A 17,784-nucleotide genomic window follows, 5' to 3' on the forward strand; every position below is an offset into this window, starting at 1 on the left:
CCTCACAGGTCAGGAGAGAGATTTCAAACCAGAACTCATTGTCTTTCTGTCACACATACATTTTGTTTAAAATGTCTGACAGACACCCTTATTCTGGTCCTTTACTATTGCAAATTAAACTAATCAAACACCAAGGGGGAATACCAAAGAACAGGGAGTGCTGCATTGCTCGCCCACGCCTGCCTTATATGCAAATTTCTGATTTCTAACTCGATAAGAAGTTACGCGCTACAGATTGCATCAAAATGAAAACAATTCAGAGTAAATCTAATTGTTAGCACATTTCAGAATCAATAGCCTTTACAATTATTAACCCAGATGGGGGAGACACACTGTTGCTGTAGCCTTCAGCAAGGTATTTTACTTAGATTCCTCCAGTAAAAAAACAAAAAAACAAGTTGATTGAACTTCTTTGTCAGCAGCCATTGCATTTCTGTTAGAACTTGTCTTTACCCTGAAGCCATGTATTGTTCTATGGAAACAGGGTGTTGGCTTAATTCTTAGCAATGCGGGGCCTCATTTGCAAAAGGTCCTTATTAGCCGGTATTGGACAAGTTACTAAATCTCTTGATTGAATATGACCATGAGCAGAACAGAAAGCGAGTCAAGAGTTAAACAGACACATCCATGTCACTGACATCTGCAAATACTGCATTGGTCTACTCTTTCACTTAAAGCATTAACTTATACTTTTATCAATCAGTTTCTCAGTTGGGGGGATCTGGTGTTAATGTAGCAGCAGACTAAGCTCTGATCTGGGCTGGCTCGGTAGTTAACCCAGCACTGGCGTAACTGTGTTTCAGTTTCCTGTCATTTAAGTGATTTTACAATGCTTTCTTGATCGGACACTTGAGGAGTATTTTGCTCAAGGGTACAGCAGCAGCCGTCTTATCCACCTGGGATTTGAACACAACACTCTGGTCTAGAGCCTTTTTTTTCATACAATCAGCGAAGAAAAATGGTAGTAATTTAAATTTTATGTGTGCCCTATAAATGGTAAAACGGAAGAACTGGGTCAACATAATTTTACCATGGAAAATAGTTTCAATTAATCTTGAAAGACTGGTTGTAAGTAAAAGCAAAACAACAGCTTCTGACAATCAGGTTTATTTATTTTTCACACAAGTCTTCAGAAAGTGCATCGAGTCACAGAGACATTCTGCTTCTTTTCCTAAACTCAAGACAAGGTAATGTATTTAGTTAGAATTCTTGTGTTACAGAGTTTTTTTTTTTTTAATAGTGCTGTTCCAGTGTGTTACGTAAGGGATGTGGGTTGTGGTGCATTAACAGACGGGTGTAGTTGGGTTGGAGGCACAAAGTGAATTTAATTCCAAAAATATTGTAACCTCAAACCGTTTGTTAAAGTTATTTCAATCAATTTGTGAAAACAACAATAACAGACTTGTTTCGACACAAAAAGAGCCGTTCTCAGTGTTTTAGTCATTGAAGTAGCTGAGTAAATCTTGGAGTTATTCAAATAGAAAAATAATACTGTTTTGGTGCTTTTTTCACTGAAATACATAGCCTACTTGTGTAAAAAAAAAAAAAAAAAAAAATCCATGAGATTTCTAGACTGTATATTTTGAATAATAATACAATATGCAATAAAATAAACAATATTTTGTATCTTTTTTTTAATTTGTGGCAATGTTTTCTGTAAATGAAAGTTCAATTTTATAACACTGTAAGGACGGATGTGCATTACGAGTAACCACAGTAAATAGTGCGTTTCCCCTCTTTACAGACAGTACAGTGTAGGGATATGAAGACTCGAATGCTTCATGGAGTAAAACCGATCGCTTCTCCCCATGGAGCACTTTACCTGTCAGCTCAGCTCTCCTTACTCTCTCCTCACAGAGACACATATTTTAAAGAGGCTCGGCTCACACTGCCAATCAATACTCTGTTCCAATAAAAAGACAGAGCCTGAAGAGAGAAGATTGGACAGAAAACAGAAACTTTAGTGTCTTTAGATTTAAATAATACTCATAATGTTAGAATACGTTTGGCCAGGACAGAAAAAGGACCTAGTGAGACTATAGCCCCCACTCAACAAAGGGGGCTCACAGAGAGTTCTATAGAAATACTAACCAACAGAGTATGGTCTTGAGGGTATAAAATAGTGACTAAAATTGCCTTTTAATTCCAGCTGTAAATATTACAATTGCAAAAATTTAAAATAAAAAAATTCTCACCAACCATCAGCTGCTCATTTGAGAAAATTAGGGTGAGTACATCATTGTCATATTAACCCTTGCTTTATTTATTTCATCCATACTTTTAAATGTTATTTATTGTATATTCATTTTTATTTTGTTATTTTTTAATGTGTTGCATGTTTTTAATTACAATATTATGTTCTGGCGCATAGGCTGTACAGACTATCAGTGTTAGTGGGTGTCACGGTGGCGTGGTGGTTAGCGCTGCTGCCTTACAGTGCTAGGGTCCTGGGTTCGATTCTGGCCTAGGGGTCTGTCTGTGTGGAGTTTGCATGTTCTCCCCAATGTGTTCACATTGTGGGTTTTCTCTGGGTACTCCGGTTTCCTCCCACAGTCTGAAGACATGCTATTCAGGTTGATTGGTCACTCTAAATTGCCCTCAGTGTGTGAGTGTGTGTGAGTGTGGTGCCCTGCGATGGACTGGCGTCCCGTCCAGGGTCTAGTCTCGCCTTGCGCCCTGTGTCTGCCGGGTTAGGCTCCGGCTCACTGCGACCCTGTAAAGGATTGAGCGGGTAATGATAATGGATGGGATGGATGATTGATACGCTCAGTTGACACACACACAGACACCCACCCACAGGCACACACAGGAACTAAAACACAAACATTTAAACAATGACAGACATACAGATCTGACACACATGATTGTACCAACTTTTCTTTTTCGCGAAGGTAGCCCATGGAATTGGGAGGAAAAGGGGTAACTTTCTAGCTGTAGAGAGTTTGACCATGGAACAACCCGGGGTTACTTAGAAGACATCCCTAGAGCCTAATTTATATTTTCCCTTCAAATTGCAGCATCCACAAGTAGAAGGAAATGGAGACAGTGGGGAAATTTGAGTACAGCATGAAAGATGTCCTAGGACAAGGTGCATTTGGTATGGTATTTAAGGGAAGGCACAAAGAGGTAAGTAGCCTACTGTTTATATTTTTAAACATTTGTTTATTATTATCTTTTTTTAGATTGTTTTCATTTCATGTAATGTCATTTAAAACTGCAATTCTATACCGAATTACTAAAATTCAGTACACTAAATCTTCCGGGCCTAGTACAGTGGCTCTCAAAAGTACTCACCCCCTTGGATTTTTCCACATTTTATTGTGTTACAACATGGAATCAAAATGGATTTAATTGGGAGTTTTTGCCACTGATCAACACAAAAAAAGTCCATAATGTCAAAGTGAAAAATAAAATCTACAAATTCTTCTAAATTAATTATAAATATAAAACAGAAAATAATTGATTGCATAAGTATTCACCCCCTTTGTTATGACACACGAAAATAAGCTCTGGTGCAACCAATTGTCTTTAGAAGTCACATAATTAGTTGAATGGAGTCCACCTGTGTGCAATGAAGGTGTTTCACATGATTTCAGGTTAAATACACCTGTCTCTGGGAGGTCCCACAGTTGGTTAGTACATTTCCTAACAAAAACTACATCATGAAGAGGAAGGAACATTCAAAGCAAATCCGAAATAAGGTTCTTCAAAAGCACCAATCAGGGGAAGGATATAAGAACATTTCCAAGGCATTGAATATCCCCCGGAGCACAGTAAAGTCCATTATTAAGAAATGGAGAGAATATGGCACAACTGTGAATCTGTCTAGAACAGGCCGTCCTCAAAAACTGAGTATCCGGACGAGAAGGGCACTAGTCAGGGAGGCCACCAAGAGGCCTATGGCAACTCTAAAGGAGTTACAGTCTTCCACAGCTGAACTGGGAGACACTGTGCATAGGGCAACAATAGCCCAGGTGCTTGTCAAAACTGGCCTTTATGGGAGAGTGGCAAAAATAAAAAAAAACTCACATCAAATCTCGGCTAGAGTTTGCCAGAAGGCATGTGGGAGACTCTGAGACCAAGTGGAAGATGATTCTATGGTCTGATGAGACCAAAATAGAGCTTTTTGGCCTCAACGCTAAGGGCTATGTTTGGTGCAAGCACATCATCCTGAGAACACCATCCCTACCGTGAAGCATGGTGGTGGCAGCATCATGTTATGGGGATGTTTCTAATTGGCAGGGACTGGGGCACTTGTCAGCATAGAAGGGAAAATGAATGGTGCAATGTACAGAACAGTCCTTGAGGAAAACCTGCTGTCCTGTACAAGAAATCTGACACTGGGACGGAAGCTCACCTTTCAGCAGGACAATGACCCCAAACATACAGCCAAAACCACACTGGAGTGGCTTAAAAACAAAAAGGTCAATGTTCTGGAGTGGCCCAGTCAAAGCCCAGACCTCAATCCAATTGAGAATATGTGGAAAGAGTTGAAAATTGCTGTTCATCAAAGGTCCCCTTCCAACTTGATGAAGCTTGAGCAATTTTGCAAAGAAGAATGGGGAAAAATTGCAGTGTCCAGATGTGCAAAGCTGGTAGAGACTTATCCAAATAGACTCATGGCTGTAATTGCTGCCAAAGGTGCCTTTACCAAATATTGACTCAAGGGGGTGAATACTTATGCAATTAATTATTTTTTGTTTTATATTTCTAATAAATTTAGAAAAATGTGTAGATTTTATTTTTCACTTTGACATTATGGACTTTTTTGTGTTGATCAGTGGCAAAAACTCCTAATTAAATCAATTCTGATTCTATGTTGTAACACAATAAAATGTGGAAAAGTCCAAGGGGGGTGAATACTTTTGAGAGCCACTGTATATAGGGGTTTGCTGTCAAAGATCGATGTACCTTTTGGAAAGAATATAAATCTCTGATAATCATAAAGAATATGCAGATGTGTTACTTTAATGTATAGCTACATTTCTATGACTGTACAGAATTTCTAAGAAGGAGTTAGAACATTTTGGGACATGCACTAAACAGCGGAAACCAGTTTACCATGCAGTAAGCCACTTACCTCGTACTGTGTGCACCTTGACTAAGCAGTAAACGTGAGGTAAACAATGCACAGGAAAAGTACCGAGTACTGGGGATTTAATGAATTATGTTAATAGTGGAAATGTATACACCTACATCAAAAATACAGCGAAGAAAGTCACTTAATATGCAAGCTTATTCACTAAAGAGTGCTGACATTTTTGGGTCAATGATAAATTGTCGCCTACAATTGGTCCTGCCGATAATTAGTCCCAGAAACAATTCTTCCCTGTGATAATAGGTTCCCCCTGATAACTGGTCCTGGCGACAGTTCTTCCCTGTGATAATAGGTTCCCCCTGATAATTGGTCCTGGCGAAAATTCTTCCCTGTGATAATAGGTTCCCCCTGATAATTGGTCCTGGCGACAATTCTTCCCTGTGATAATAGGTTCCCCCTGATAATTGGTCCTGGCGACAATTCTTCCCTGTGATAATAGGTTCCCCCTGATAATTTGGTCCTGGCGACAATTCTTCCCTGTGATAATAGGTTCCCCCTGATAATTGGTCCTGGTGACAATTCTTCCCTTTGATAATAGGTTCCCCCTGATAATTGGTCCTGGTGAAAATTCTTCCCTGTGATAATAGGTTCCCCCTGATAATTGGTCCTGGCGACAATTCTTCCCTGTGATAATAGGTTCCCCCTGATAATTGGTCCTGGTGACAATTCTTCCCTGTGATAATAGGTTCCCCCTGATAGTTGGTCCTGGTGACAATTCTTCCCTGTGATAATAGGTTCCCCCTGATAATTGGTCCTGGCGACAATTCTTCCCTTTGATAATAGGTTCCCCCTGATAATTGGTCCTGGCGAAAATTCTTCCCTGTGATAATAGGTCCCCCCTGATAATTGGTCGACAATTCACCCCCATGACAATGGGTCCCTGTCACAAAGACGGCCAGAGTGGGTGGCGTCAGACCAGAAGCAGGAAGGAATACAGACACAGACAGTGGTTGTGATGAGCTGAGTGCAATGGCTGCACTCAGCGTTTATTAACAAATAAAAGGGTTGTAAACAGCACAAAACAGGACACGGCCCTTGACGCCAAAATAAACAGACAGACAAAACGGACTAACACTAAACAAACGGTGCACGGACAGACAAACAAACACGGTGAGAACAAACACTTATCTTCCACGTTTTTACTTTCTAGTTTCTCCTCTCTCTCTCACCCGTTCTCCTCTTCCGAACACCCAACCACGAGTGACTAAACGTGCATCTATTTATACTGTTTGTGCTGGGATTCAATTACTAATTAATTATTCACTTGAATCCCAGCACGTGAATTCATTACGTGCAACCCCGTGCCACACATTATACACATTTTATCTGCACGTGAAGTGATGTGCCATCCTCGTGCCTAAATATAATTATACACTTTAAACACACGTGAAACACAGACCCGTTTATATCCCGTGTACCAATCTATACACCAACATTTACACACGCACGCAACACACAACACATAATAAGCACACAGGGGCGGGGCACATTGCCACAGTCCCCAAAACATATTCTCCATATGAACATTTCTTAACATTTGTAAGTGTTTAAAGCTGTTGGAATATCATTGCAAACTGATAATTAATTAGGAACTGCTTGCATTGTTGCTCTCTCTCTCTGAAGTGTGTGGCGACTTCAGCTGTCAGGTCTCTTTCTCTCTCTGCTGATGTATCAGTCACTTTGCATTGCTTGCGAGTCACGTGGTCTGCTTGGGAATATGCAAATTGAGACTCAAATATGAACCAATAGCCTAAAGGGCCATTCACACTGAACACAGCATGCATTCTGCCTGTTCTGCAGTTGTCTGTTGTTATGCCATGGCTGTATGTACAGTGACTTTTGGTTGTCAAACCCACAGAAGATACAAAGCTTAGTAAAAATATATATGCAAAGTATTGTCCTCAAGTACAGACAAGTTTCAAAGACAAGTGCTGTCTAACATCTGTTAGCAGTGGTACAACACGAATAGAGAATTCAATTTGGTCCAAAATATACAACAACAACAAAAAAAGCTGTACATTTTTAAAAAGTTTACAGTTTTTGGAGTTTAAATGAATGTATTTTAATTGAAGTGGAATATTCTTTATTAAAAAGTGTGAAACACTGCGATGGACTGGCAGTGTCCCGTCCAGGGTGTAGTCCTGCCTTGCATTGCCCTGTGTCTGCCGGTTTAGGCTCTGGCTCACAGCAGTGACCCTCTAAAGGAATAAACGGTTATGATAATGGATAGATTGATGGAAAAAAGTGTTACATGAATGCACCTGATGATATATACAAAAGTGCACATGGATGAAATGAATGTAAATGAGGTACATATTTCATTTTTCTTTTTTTACAAGAAAAACGGTGAAGTTGCCATCAAATGTATACACACGAAAAACCTCTCTTTTGATCAAACTTACTGGACACAGTTAGACAGGGAGATACAGATTTTAAAGGTAAGAACATTGGCAATTTTGTTTTCTCTGTATTTGCCCATGGTAATAGTTTCCTTCACTATTAATGTTATATCATGTAACAGGGCGAGCAGCCCTATACGGATTTATTTATTTTTAGAGCAGGGTTATTACTGTATTTATAGATGACGGCGTAGCCGATTTTGTTTGTAATTAATGAACTCGTGCAGATTGTGGCCGGGGGGTAATGGATTAATTACTAGCCAGTTAAACCCCTCAGCCACGCTATAAAAGCCTGCAGCTCGCTGCACTCGGGTGGGTGTTAGAAGGAGAGAGTGAGCGAGAGGAGTGAGAGAAAAACAAAACAAAACAAAACAAAACTTTATTTAAAACGATTCCAGGAACAGTGACAGCAACTGCCCAGCCTGACCTGGGATCGTATTATTTTTGGGTTTGTGACTTGTTTTGTTTCAATATTTATTTTGCTCTGTGAGCAAGTTTCTTTTTGTTCAAACCTTTTATTTATTTTTGTATTATTTAATTAAAAGGGCGCAAGCCTTTTAAACTGCAGTACCTGGTGTCAGTTTCTATTCCTGTCACACCGCCCAGCCACCCTGTCACATCAATACAATTATTATTTTTTTTTCCTTAGGGGCTGAAACATGACAATTTTGTGAGATTGTATGATTTCCAGGTAATATTAATTTCATTTATATGATCATTTTATAGGGGCGGCACGGTGGCGTGGTGGTTAGTGCTGCTGCCTCACAGTGCCAGGGTCCTGATTTCAAATCTGGCCTTGGAGGTCTGTCTGTGTGGAGTTTGCATGTTCTCCCCAATGTGTTTCCGTATTGTGTGTTTTCTCCGGGTACTCCAGTTTTCTCCCACAGTCCAAAGACATGCTGTTCAGATTGATTGGTCGCTCTAAATTGCCCTCTGTGTGAGTGTGTGTGAGTGTGTGTGTGTGTGAGTGTGGTGTGAGTGTGTGAGTGTGTGGTGTCCTGCGATGGACTGGCGTCCTGTCCAGGGTGCAGTCTCACCTTGCATTGCCCTGTGTCTGCCAGGTTAGGCTCCGGCTCACCGCAACCCTGTAAAAGAATAAGTAGTTAATGATAATGAATGGAGTTTTCCATATATGGCATATAACTACATGTCACTCTGCAAAACCTTTGGTTGAATAGGGGTCTGCACACCCAAAAATATTAGAACCCCCTGGTCTAGACAAATAAACGAATGCCAACCTCTGTGTAGATATATACATATACATGTGGTAATAATGGTCTTACCACACAACCCGTCATGGGTTATTTCTTATGTAATACATATGCAAAAAAACAAATGCAAACTATTATCACATGCATCATTTTTGTTGAAATTGATTAAGTCTTAATTCTGCCGTTCCCTTTAACAGTGCTTGGCATTCACACTCATCTTTACCTGCTTTTCTTTTTTAGAAAACATCTAGTTGTGTCTATCTGGTGATGGAGGTAAGTCACCTTTCCCATCTGTGTGTGATTAGTATGCTTTTGCTCATTAATATATTGACATGGTGGTTAGCGCTGCTGCCTCACAGCTCCAGGGTCCTAGGTTCGATTCCAGCTTAGGGGATCTGTCTGTGTGGAGTTTGCATGTTCTCCCAATGTGTTCACATTGTGGGTTTTCTCCAGGTACTCCGGTTTCCTCCCACAGTCCAAAGACATGCTGTTCAGGTTGATTGGTCAATCTAAATTGCCCTCTGAGTGAGTGTGTGTGTGTGTGGTTCTCTGCGATGGACTGGCGTCCCGTCCAGGGTGTAGTCTCGCCTTGTGCCCTGTGTCTGCCGGGTTAGGCTCCGGCTCACTGTATTGACTCCTCTAAAGGATTAAGCAGTTATGATAATGGATGGATGTATTGACTCCTTGTCTCTCTATATAGAGTCTATATGTGTGTATGTATGTATTTCACTGTATTGACTCCTCTAAAGGATTAAGCGGTTATGATAATGGATGGATGTATTGACTCCTTGTCTCTCTATATAGAGTCTATATGTGTGTATGTATGTATTTCACTGTATTGACTCCTCTAAAGGATTAAGCAGTTATGATAATGGATGGATGTATTGACTCCTTGTCTCTCTATATAGAGTCTATATGTGTGTATGTATGTATTTCACTGTATTGACTCCTCTAAAGGAATAAGCGGTTATGATAATGGATGGATGGATGATGGTCCTTTATTCACAGACTTTTTTGTGTACATTGTAAAATGAATAGTGCATAATCTTTAGTCATAGCTTTGATGCATTAAAGTGTTTGAATCACTTATAGTTATAGCCTAAAATCAACAGTTTGATTGTGATTTTTCTTATAAAAAAAGAACATGATCCTACTTTCATTTATAATCCAGTTATACTGACAATTTCTGGTTATTTCTATTGACATGCACTGTGTGTTTTGAATCTTTCTTTTATGAAACATACTGTTTGTACACTCAGAACGAGCATAAAATAAGCTGTTTAATGGTCTTTTATTTCCATGCAATGTTTTCTGTGAATTTTTGACTTTGTACTTTATTTGATGAATTATTAAAGTTCCCCACTCATCACTTTTGTGTGTTACATGTTCCCATATGTCACTACAACTGTTTAAGTAAGGTGTGTGTATTATTTATGTATTTTTGACATCCTGACCATTTTTTTTACACTATTATTAAATTGCAGTCTTCTACAGCACTCAATTTCCAAGATTGCTTTCTAAACATACCCTTCAGATGAAGAACTTCAGAACTACACTTCCCATCACTCCCATTATAGATACATGAGTAGGAAGATGATGGGAAATGTAGTTCTGAAAAGTTCTTCTAAAGGGTACATTTGGAAAGCCATCTTGAAAACCGAGCACTGTAGACTGCAGTTTAATCAGGATATCAAAATATATTAATAAAAACAATATACACATCTTACTTAAATAGTTGTAGCAACATTAAGTAAACAGCTTGAGCTCCCCTTTAAGCTCCTGTGTGGTAGTTATCTGATGTGATCCTGTTTGATTTTGATTTGTTTTTTTCTTGCTAGTATTGCAATGGAGGGGATCTGGCAGACTACCTGAAATGTAAGTTACATCTGAAAACTTTGATACCTGGTTTAATTTGTGTATCTCTTTTTAAAATCCTAGTTTTAAGTTTTTGTGTCAAATACAACTAAATGTCCTTTGAGAGGTGATATGATTGCTTTTTATTTTTGTAATAGAAGTGCTGAAAGCCAGGCTACATGTCCATCCATCCATTATCATTAACCGCTCAATCCTTTACAGGGTCGTGGTGAGCCAGAGCCTAACCCGGCATACACAGGGCAATGCAAGGCAGGACTACACCCTGGACGGGATGCCACTCCATCGCAGGGCACCACACACACACACACACACACACACACACACACTCATACAGAGGGCAATTTAGAGTGACCAATCAACCTGAACAGCATGTTTTTGGACTGTGGGAGGAAACCGGAATACCTGGAGAAAACCCATGCGAGGCTACATGTCTTTAAAGTTAAATGTAGAACATATAGCTTACTAAAGGGTTAATTGTACAGGATATTGCACTCTGTTATTTCCCCTCTGGCATTACAACATTAGTGCACAGGGGTGTTCTTAGGAAAAACATGCCAAACTTGTGGAAAAACGTTGGTGTTTTTGCAAATAGAAACTCAGTACCCTGACAACACAGCAATTGTGAACAGAAACGAACGATCAACTGATTTTGAGCAATTTTCGAGCGGAGGTGCAGTGCGACATCAAAGTAAATAAATCACTTAGTAATAGGAAAGGATATTACATGCGTCTCTTAAACACCACTGAAGTACTCCCTGCCTATGAAGTTACATATTTTCTTAATTCAAGTAAACTGGACTTAATATATCAAAGTGTTTAATGTGAGGTAGGAGAGAGTGGATTAGCTCCATGATCTCAGCACCGGTCACTCTAAATTGCCCTCTGTGTGAGTGTGGTGTGTGTGTGTGTGTGTGGTACCCTGTGATGGAATGGCGTCCCGTCCAGGGTGTAGTCCTGCCTTGCATTGCCCTGTGTATGCCGGGTTAGGCTCCGGCTCACCGCGACCCTGTAAAGGACTGAGCGGTTAATGATAATGGATGAATGGATAAAAAACTAAAATAAAAGATCATGTTGATTCAACTCCTGGCGATGGTTTTCTTTATTTGAGGTTTTGTTCACTTTTTTTCATAGCCAAAGGGCCCCTAAATGAGGACACAATCCGTCTGTTCCTGCAGCAGATCACATCTGCCATGAAGGTGCTGCAGAGCAAGGGAGTCATCCACCGAGACCTCAAACCACAGAACATCCTGCTGGCCCTTACAGGAGGGGACAAATCCAACCCCAGAAACATTCGCTTGAAGATTGGTGAGCTACTGCTCCTCCCCCTCCTCCTCTCCTCTGCTCCTCCTCCCCCCTTCCTCCTCTTCCCTCCTCCTCCCACCTCCTCCTCTTCCCCCTCTCCCCCCTCCATCACTAGTGACATGGTCTAACTATTAGAGGACCAAGAAATTGAGCCTCATAAAGACTAACGCCACATTGCTATTCCTGCCTCACTTCCTTTCTTTTACCCTACAGCCGACTTTGGGTTAGCCAGATTCCAGCCAACCAATATGATGGCACTTACAATGTGTGGTACTCCTCTGTACATGGTGAGTGCTTTACCACTTTGTATGGCTGTTACTATTGCTAGGATTTGCATAGGCATTAGATGCATAGTATTATTGATGGTAATATTTTAAGCTGAGTTTGCATGTTCTCCCCAATGTGTTTTCACATTGTGGGATTTCTCTGGGTACTCTGGTTTCCTTCCACAGTCCAAAGACATGCTGTTCAGGTTGATTGGTCACTCTAAATTGCCCTCTGTATGAGTGTGTGTGTGTGGTGCCCTGCGATGGACTGGCGTCCCGTCCAGGGTGTAGTCTCGTCTTGCATTGCCCTGTGTATGCCGGGTTAGGCTCTGGCTCACCGCGACCCTGTAAAGGATTAAGCGGTTAATGACAATGGATGGATGGATATTTTGCTGTTCTGTTGCTGTTCTGTGCATTACTGTTCTTTCACTGTGCTTTCTGTGTTTTTTTTCCAGGCTCCTGAAGTTATAATGGCCAAGACCTATGATGCAAAAGTTGATCTATGGAGTATAGGAATCATAGTGTACCAATGTCTGACTGGCCAGGTCCCATTTCAGGTGAGTCCACATGCTGTTGTGACATGTTCACTTATCGCCTATGACCGGTTTACCAGATGAATCATGCTGATTAGTATTGTGCTGAGGACAGTTTCTAGCATCACATTGTCAATCCGGTGTGAACCCTGAACAGTTCACTGCTAGGTTTCCAATGTTCTCTGTGCTATTCAGTATTTTTATCAAGTGAGTGACATAAGCTGTTATTGGGCTGTTGTTATACTGCTATTCGAAATACTCTGGTATTGCCTGCATGTAAACGTAGTCACTGGTAATGTTTTTTTCTTTTAGTGTGTCTAAAGATATTTTGTGTTTCACACCCATCTTAAATACTTTTGGGTTGATAATTTTCAGGCTAGCAACCCTCAAGAGCTCTGTCGCCTCTTTGAGAAACACAAGAACTTGACTCCCAAGTAAGTATATTTGCTTCACACCCCCTAACATCTTTCCTCAACTCCTCTTAGATTTTTTCCCGTGCTTTTTCAATTTTTCTGCCATGTTTTGGTAATCAGATTTTCATCCACTGTGACACTGTTTAAACTTCTACCTGTGAAGTGACACATAAGAAATTTCAAAATGAGGAAAGGCCATTCACCCCACCTATGCTTGTCCACTACAATGCTTATATGGGCAGCAGTGTGGAGTAGTGGTTAGGGCTCTGGACTCTTGACCGGAGGAGTTTAATCCCAGGTGGGGGACACTGCTGCTGTACCCTTAAGCAAGCAGGTACTTTACCTAGATTGCTCCAGTAAAAACCCAACTGTATAAATGGGTATGTGAAAAACAAAAATATAATTGTAAATTGTAAGTCGCTCTGGATAAGGGCGTCTGCTAAGAAATTAATAATAATAATTATATGATCTGTTAGCACCCAGTAGAGGGGAAAAAGGGGGAAATAAAACCTATGGGAATCCATTGCTAAGTGGATCATCCTTCCTCCAGGCAAGCAGTTTCCAAATGACAAATAATTGGGCACCTATCCCTCTGTGCAAAACCTTTTTTATTTGATGTATTTTTTAACCTGTAGTATTGCTGAAGTGTACTGTTTGTATTTCATTCTTTACCTGTGTTTTATTTCTGTATCCACCCCCACTTGTCATTTTTAATATACTTTTAATGTAATAATGTTCATCCTCTTCTGTGTTCAATATAATTCACGAGCACCACACTACATGCAGTATCTCATCTAAACCACATTATAGAAATGGAATCTCCTGTAAAGCTAAGCGTAACAGGGTGTATACGTTTTTGGGAACATGCTATACTAAACATTTTTTCCCCCAAAATTTCTATATAAAGATGTGCTTGTTAAGTAAACAGGAATGAGTGTTTGCTAGCTCTCTATTTATATCTGCATCAAATTGAACAGTTCAGAAGCCTGCCTCTAGAATGTAAAGCACCTGCCATTCAAAATGTTTCATCACAAACTCAACTAAACTTGTGTGCACTTAAACAACATGTTATTTATTTATTAGCAGACGCCCTTATCCATGGTGACTTACAATTGTTACATTTATTTCACATTATTCTGTACAGCCATCCATTATCAATAACCACTTAATCCTTTAGAGGGTTGCGGTGAGCCGGAGTCTAACCCGGCATACACAGGGCGCAAAGCAAGACTACACACTGGATGGGACCACACACTCTCACACACACACACACACACAGAGGGCAATTTAGAGTGACCAATTAACCTGAACAGCATGTCTTTGGACTGTGGGAGGAAACCGGAGTACCCGGAGAAAACCCACAATGCGAACACAGGGAGAACATGCAAACTCCACACAGACAGACACCCTAGGCCGGATTCGAACCTAGGACCCTGGCGCTGTGAGGCAGCAGCGCTAACCACCACGCCACTGTGCCACCCATTTTGTACATACAATTACTCATTTATACAGTTGTGTTTTTACTGGAGCAATCTAGGTAAAGTTGCTCAAGGGTATAGCAGCAGTGTGTCCCCCACCTGGGATTGAACCCACACAAGACCCTCCGGTCAAGAGTCCACAGTCCTAACCACTACTCTACACTGCTGTCCTATGTTACTAATCCTAAATATCAAATGTATTCTTGTTGTTTTAAAGAAACACTGATTTGTTAAATTATGGTCTTGAGTTGCCAGTTGCCTATTCACTATTTAAACTTTTAACAGTACCGTTGGCCGTTTTTAAATGAATTTAAAATGCTAAATAACTACGTGCCTCTTTCTTTATGCCAGCATCCCACAGGGGATCTCCACTCACTTGCACCACCTACTGTGCGGGCTGTTGCAGTGCAATCCTAAAGATCGCATTGAATTTGGTGGGTAAATTTTATTTTGTCAAGTTTTCTTCAATATGTTGTATCATTGAATTTACATAATATATCTCACTAATTCTGCGATGTACTGGCGTCCCATCCAGGGTGTAGTCTTGCCTTGCGCTCTGTGTATGCTGGGTTAGGCTCTGGCTCACCGAGACCCTGTAAAGGATTAAGCGGTTAATGATGATGGATGGATGGATGGATCTCCCTAGTTTTACATACACACTAGCCCTTTAATACCAAAATCAACCTTAATATAAACTGTCTTTGTAATTTAAACTGCATTCAACAGAAAATTTCCAGAGGTGGAGAACAATGACAGGGACATTTGTGAAAGTTTGTGCTATTACTGCATAGCTTTACTTTAATTTACCATCATATTGCATCATATTGCCTGCACCACAGTTATCTCTAGTCATTGACCACCAATCATCATTATTGTTTGCATTCATAAAATTGATTCCAAGTAAAATCATTTCTGCTTTTTGTGACGGTCTGCTTGCAATAGAGGCTTATAAATCTCTTGCGTTCTTACAGATACATTTTTCAGACACCCATTCCTCGGAGTGAGCTCACCCAAGAAAAATTGTAAGTGAAATTACTGAACCCATATATTATTATAACGGTACAATTGTTATACTCCTTGGTTAGAGTAGAGGCTGTTAGGAGCAGAATTTCTTTCCCATGAAGTCCCACTCAGCCGAGACAGCGTGGAACTCCCAATCATTTACTGTGGACTGATAAAAGCTTCCAGTCTCTCTACTGTTGTCAAGGGAACATTATACACTGTCAATGACCACAGTAGAGGAGAGGGGAAGAGAGGGGCAGGAGAGGAGGGAGAGGAGGAGGGGAGTAGAGTGGGGATGAGAGGAGGGGAGAAGAGTGGGGAGGGGATGAGGGAGGAGAGGATGAGGGAGGAGAGGATGGAGGGGGAGGAGAGGAGGGGGAGGAGAGCAGAGGAGAGGGGGAAGGGGAGCAGAGGAGAGGGGGAAGAACAGGAGGACTGGAGGAGAGGGGAGAGGGGAGGAGGAATGAATTAGTTGTGTTGCTAGAGAATCACAGACATGTATTGCATAATTACAAACTTAACTTTCCAGCCACCTTCTCCTTCAGTTACACAAACTTTTTTTTTTGGGGGGGGGGGGAATATCTGTTTTTCACACGGAGTTCTCAATTTATTCAGAAGTTTCAATTCCATTTCTCTCTCTTTTCTCCCCAGCAAAAGAAGCTGCCGTTCAAAGTCGACAGGCTCCAGAGCCAAAGACCAGAGCTGACTTTTTAAAATGTAAGAATTCTGTTTTCACTAACATTTGATTGAAAGATGCGTCCCTCCATTTTGAGAAGAGCTGACACTCCAGAACAGGGAGGAGTGGAGCTTGAGGACAGCAATTTCCAACCCAGTGCAGATTCTTTTTCAGTGATTTGATTTTTCTAAGCATCTCTGGCCTTTAACCCTCCTCTTCTCTTCAATCAGATTACTGTCAGCTCACACTGGACCCCAACACAGCACATAGAGAGCTCTGTCTGTCTGAAGGGAACAGAAAGGTAACACGACGGAGAGAGGTCCAGCCATATCCTGATCACCCAGATAGATTTGACATCTTGTACCAAGTGCTTTGCAAAGAGGGTTTGTCTGGGTCTCCCTGCTACTGGGAGATTGAGTGGAGTGGCAGGGAGGGGGTAGATATAGGAGTCGCATATAAAGGAATCAACCCGAAAGGAGAGGACATTTCCTTTCAGCTTGGACACAATAACAAGTCCTGGAAATTGTTCTGCTGTGATTCCAGGTACTCTGCCTGGCAGAATAACAATGTATCTGAAGTAAAATTATTCCGCTCCCCCAGAATAGGGGTATATCTGGACTTTACTGCCGGCACACTATCATTTTATGGAGTCTCTGGAGACAAAATGACCCCCCTGCACAGATTCCAAACCACATTTACTGAGAAACTCTATCCTGGGTTTTATATTTATTCTGATTCCAGTGTAACAGTCTGCAAGCTGAAGTAGCCGTCTGTTTAGTGTTTGAATGAAGAGGTTCATTTCTGAGTGAATTTCTGTTGACTTTCTTTTTTCTGCATAGCAATGGCCTTCAGTGGAAGGTTGCTGGACTCTCAAGCTTAGTAAAACTGTCTCCCACAATAAGAATGTGTACTCACTTCCACAGCATCTTCTTATCACAAGGACTGGTGTCAGCTAGTTTGTAACTTATCTTGAGGAAGAAGTTTTGAAGTCACAACACTCTTTGTCTTGCAGAACTTTCTGTTCAAACCTGTGATGTTCTTTTAGTACATACTTATTCTTTGCTTAGTATCACCACTAACATGTTTATATGTGCTTGTAATTGTAGTCAGCTTTAAGACAGTTTGTACACTGTTATTCCCTGGCTCATTGAATAAAGTACTTTGTAGTTGGCAACCTGCCTGGGGTCCTGAGTCTCTTTGAGTAGCGGAGAAGAAATCCACTGCATTGAAGAAACTTTCATTTTTCTCTTTCTGTTTTTTTAAAATGGGTGGCACGGTGGCGTGGTGGTTACTTCTGCTGCCTCACAGTGCCAGGGTCCTAGGTTCGAATCCGGCCTAGGGATCTGTCTGTGTGGAGTTTGCATGTTCTCCCCAATGTGTTCACATTGTGGGTTTTCTCCAGGTACTCCGGTTTCCTCCCACAGTCCAAAGACATGCTGTTCAGGTTGATTGGTCACTCTAAATTGCCTTCTGTGTGTGTGTGTGTGAGGGACCCCCTGTGGCTGCTGGTTGATAATATTGAGATATCAAT

The 17,784-nt window shown here is 40.9% G+C and overlaps 1 protein-coding gene across 3 annotated transcripts; it reads left to right on the forward strand.

Moving 5' to 3' along the window:
• Positions 1-527: 527 nt before the first annotated feature.
• Positions 528-17,447, forward strand: LOC117432765 (serine/threonine-protein kinase ULK1-like). 3 transcript variants are annotated; one of them, XM_059016679.1, is made up of 14 exons: positions 528-1,187; positions 3,018-3,126; positions 7,438-7,536; positions 8,147-8,188; positions 8,949-8,981; positions 10,547-10,583; positions 11,715-11,888; positions 12,099-12,172; positions 12,607-12,708; positions 13,060-13,118; positions 14,927-15,009; positions 15,547-15,597; positions 16,229-16,294; positions 16,484-17,447. In XM_059016679.1, exons 2-14 carry the CDS (start codon positions 3,037-3,039, stop codon positions 17,017-17,019), a joined length of 1,446 nt encoding a protein of 481 aa, XP_058872662.1. In that variant the 5' UTR covers positions 528-1,187; positions 3,018-3,036; the 3' UTR covers positions 17,020-17,447. The 3 variants fall into 3 exon arrangements, with proteins under 3 accessions (XP_058872662.1, XP_034774018.2, XP_058872663.1); XM_059016680.1 differs by lacking the exon at positions 528-1,187 and adding an exon at positions 1,924-2,227; XM_034918127.2 differs by lacking the exon at positions 14,927-15,009 and having other exon boundaries at positions 530-1,187; positions 16,484-16,620.
• The last annotated feature ends 337 nt before the right edge of the window (positions 17,448-17,784 follow it).

Source organism: Acipenser ruthenus, chromosome 53, assembly GCF_902713425.1.
Source record: "Acipenser ruthenus chromosome 53, fAciRut3.2 maternal haplotype, whole genome shotgun sequence".
Taxonomy (NCBI): domain Eukaryota; kingdom Metazoa; phylum Chordata; class Actinopteri; order Acipenseriformes; family Acipenseridae; genus Acipenser; species Acipenser ruthenus.